Raw genomic sequence first — 3,412 nt, 5'->3', positions numbered from 1 at the left:
TGTATTTACCTAATATCCACTTTCTTAGTGGTCGTTTTTGTTATTGTTGTTGTTTTTGGTTTCTTTCAGACAGGGTCTCACTATGTAGTTGAGACTGACCTGGAACTCACTATGTAGCCCAGGCTGGTCTCGAACTCACAGGGATCCTCCTGCCTCAGCCTCCTGAGTGCTGGGATTACAGGCACTTTAGTGGTCATTTTGACCCTATGTTTTGTTCCATCTAGCTATTTCCAGTTACTTAGGAGACTGAGGCAGGTAGATCATGAGTTCAAGCCCAGCCTGAAAAATTTAGTAACCTGGTAAGAACTTGTTTCAAAATTCAAAATGAAAAAGGGTAAGGCTGGGGATTTGGCTCAGTAGTTCTGCCATTTGCCTCGAAAGATCAAGGGCCTGAGTTCGATCCCTGGTACCAAAATAAATAAATTAAATTAAAATAAATTAAAAAGGGTGGTGATGTAGCTCCGTGCAAAGGCCCTGAGTTCAACTCCCAATGATATGGGGGGAATATGTGTAACTCCCAACCTGCTACATGTCAGATTCACCAAGTTCACCTGCCCCAAAGTAAAAGAATGAATTCTAAGGATCAATGGGTGTTAAGAATAGGAAGGGGCCAGGGATGAAGCTCAGTGGCACCACACTTGCCTGGCAAGTGCAAGGTCCTGAGTTTGATCCAGAAAAACAAACAAAAAAAAAAGAATGAGGGGTGTGGTGGCACATGCCTGAAATCTCAGCACCCTGGAGGCTGAGGCAGGAGGATCATCATGAGTTCCAGGCCAGCCTGGACTACACACTGAGACCCTGCCTCAAAAAGGCAAAAAATAAATAAAACATCCTCTGGGCTGGGGATTTAGCTCAGTGGCACCGTGCCTGACTTGCAAGCTTGAGGCCCTGAGTTCCATCCTGGTACCCAGAAATAAAAATAGGAAAATTTCCTGGGGAATAGGAATAGCTTTTGAGAGATGGCTATGGGTAGGGAGGTCCCAAATGGGTTGCCAATGGGCCCACTTCTCAGAGAAAGTTTTTTTTTCTCCTCATTGAGTTTATTGGTACACTTTAGGGATACAGTACAGTTACATTCATTATTGGGATCTTGTTCCTTTACGTGACAGGTCTTGGTTCTCATTTTTTTCCCTTGTCCCTGCCCTCCCTTCACCCCTCCTCCCTCCCTCTTTACAAACACTGTATTTCCATTTTTTCATTTCTCATATTTTTTTCTTTTTCCTTATTCCCTTTCCCCCACCCTTCCCACTTTCCCTACACCTTTAGCCCTTTTCTTCCTATTTCACATGGTCCATTATCTCATTAGGATCTCATGTACCATTATAGTGTTTCACACCAGAGAAACTATTCGGTATTTACACATGTGTGACTTTTTTATTTCAGTTAGGAGTATATCCTCAATATGTATCCATTTTCCTATGAATGAATCTACTTTCTCATTCTTTATGGCTGAGTAGTATTCCATTTTATAGAAAAACCACATCTTCTTTAGCCAGTGTCCAACTGATGGGCAAATGGGCTGTTTCCAAGTTTTAGCTATTACAAACTGTGCCGCTATAAACATGGGTGCGCATATATCACTGTGGTTTGATTCCTTGAATTCTTTTGGAAAGATACCCAGCAGAGGGATGGCTGGGTCAAATGGAACCTCTAGTCCCAGCTCTTTGAGGTATCTCCATATTGATTTCCACAGTGGTTGCACCAGCCTGCACTCCCACCAACAATGGAGAAGGGTTCCTTTCTCCCCACAACCCTGGCGGAGAAAGTTTCATAGGGCGAAATCACGAGGTGGATGCAAGGCGGGTGAAAAGCGTAATCAATAGGATTACAAGGATAGCCTCTCAGATAACAGTGACCCAGCAGTAGTAGGAGCCAGGGTATATGGATGACAACGCTAACCTTGGAAAATCTACAGTCTTGGCTTGGTCTTTGGTCTCCGTAGGAGAGGATGGCCCACCCCTCAGGAGATAAGAGTTTATTTATTCAGGGACATCGCAAAAGGGTGGAATGATCATCTCGGGCTTCCCTCTACCCCTGAGGGAAGTATGTCCATCTGGCCATTGTGGCTTCAGTGATCTTTAGATGATCTGCACTGACTCCGTCGAAGGCCCAGCCCATAATATTTTTGCCTAATTTAGCTCTCTATAATACCCCCCCAAAGTAAAAACTTTGAAAGCACTGGCAGAGAAAATAACATGGATGAGATGGGATTTAGCTCAGTGGTGCCGTTGCCTGCCTTGCAAGCACAAGGTCCCGAGTTCGATCCCCAGTATGAAAAAAAAAATAACATGGGTGATCATAAATAATAATGATATCAATGAATCAAACATAGCACTAACCCAGTGTCTGGCATCAACATAATCATATTTCATCTATTTCTTCGTGGTATCCACATATTTATATTATCCCCATTTTAATACAGAGAAAATGTGGCCCAGAGAGGTTAATTCATTTGCCCAAGGACACACAGCTCATAGGTCAAAGTTGCATGGCACAGTCAGAATGTTTGTAGAAACAAAGCGAACCCAGAACCCTGATGGACCTGGGCTGGAATGTCCTCAGGACAAGGATCAAAAGGACTCTGGGTCCAAGCATCTTGGGGGGCCACGTGTCCTGATCATCCCGTGTGGACTTGGGCCTCAGGTGCAGCGGGAGGCTCTGTTCATGAAGAGTGAACGGCATGCGGCTGAGGCCCAGCTGGCCACGGCTGAGCAGCAGCTGCGGGGGCTCCGAACTGAGGCGGAAAGGGCACGCCAGGCCCAGAGCCGTGCCCAGGAAGCCCTGGACAAAGCCAAGGAGAAGGACAAGAAGGTAGGTGCCCTCGTCCGTGCCGTGTCCGGGGGTCCCCACTCTGCAGAGGTCGGAGAGAATGTGTGGATGTCCCAGCCAAAAGGGAAACTGAGGCACAGAAAGGAGGGCTCATCAAGGGTTCTGCTGATTTAGTTAGAACCACAGAAACATATATCAAATGCTTACTAAACCAGAGCCTGGGCTATGCACTTAACATGCAGTGATGCCTTTAATCTTCGTATCAGATTCCCATAAGATAGTTGCTTAGGGTTTTGTTTTGGTACCGGGGATTGAACTTGGGACCTTGTGCTTGCGAGGCAGGCACGGTGTCACCGAGCTAAATCCCTGGCCTTTGTCTCGTGTTTTGAGCCAAGGTCTTGCTCTGTAGTTCAGGCCGGCCTCAACCTCAAGGTGATTCTCCTGGCTTAGCGTCCCCAGTGCTGAGACCATAGGTGTGCACCACCACATCCAGCTAGAAGGTGCTTTAATTATCGCTATTTGAAGAAATTTGGGCACAGAGAGATGAATCCACTTGTCCAAGGTCACGCAGTGGTTCAGCCAAAGTTTCAACTCAGGTTTCCAAGTTCTGTTCTTTTTTTTTTTTTTTTTTTTTTTTTTTTTT

At 45.7% G+C, this 3,412-nt stretch overlaps 1 protein-coding gene across 1 annotated transcript in view; it reads left to right on the top strand.

Annotated features, from left to right (window-relative positions):
• Ankrd24 (ankyrin repeat domain 24) overlaps positions 1-3,412 on the top strand; it is a 16,938-nt gene that overhangs the window by 10,892 nt on the left and 2,634 nt on the right. The window contains exon 18 of the mRNA XM_033759612.1: positions 2,360-2,811. Coding sequence (XP_033615503.1) covers positions 2,360-2,811 — 452 coding nt within the window. The remainder of the gene's footprint in view (positions 1-2,359; positions 2,812-3,412) is intronic.

The sequence above is a fragment of the Fukomys damarensis genome, unplaced genomic scaffold (genome assembly GCF_012274545.1).
Source record: "Fukomys damarensis isolate Sample0158 unplaced genomic scaffold, DMR_v1.0_HiC HiC_scaffold_37, whole genome shotgun sequence".
Lineage (NCBI taxonomy): Eukaryota > Metazoa > Chordata > Mammalia > Rodentia > Bathyergidae > Fukomys > Fukomys damarensis.
The sequence above is the reverse complement of the archived record's forward strand: the minus strand, read 5'-3'. Positions and strand labels throughout refer to the sequence as shown.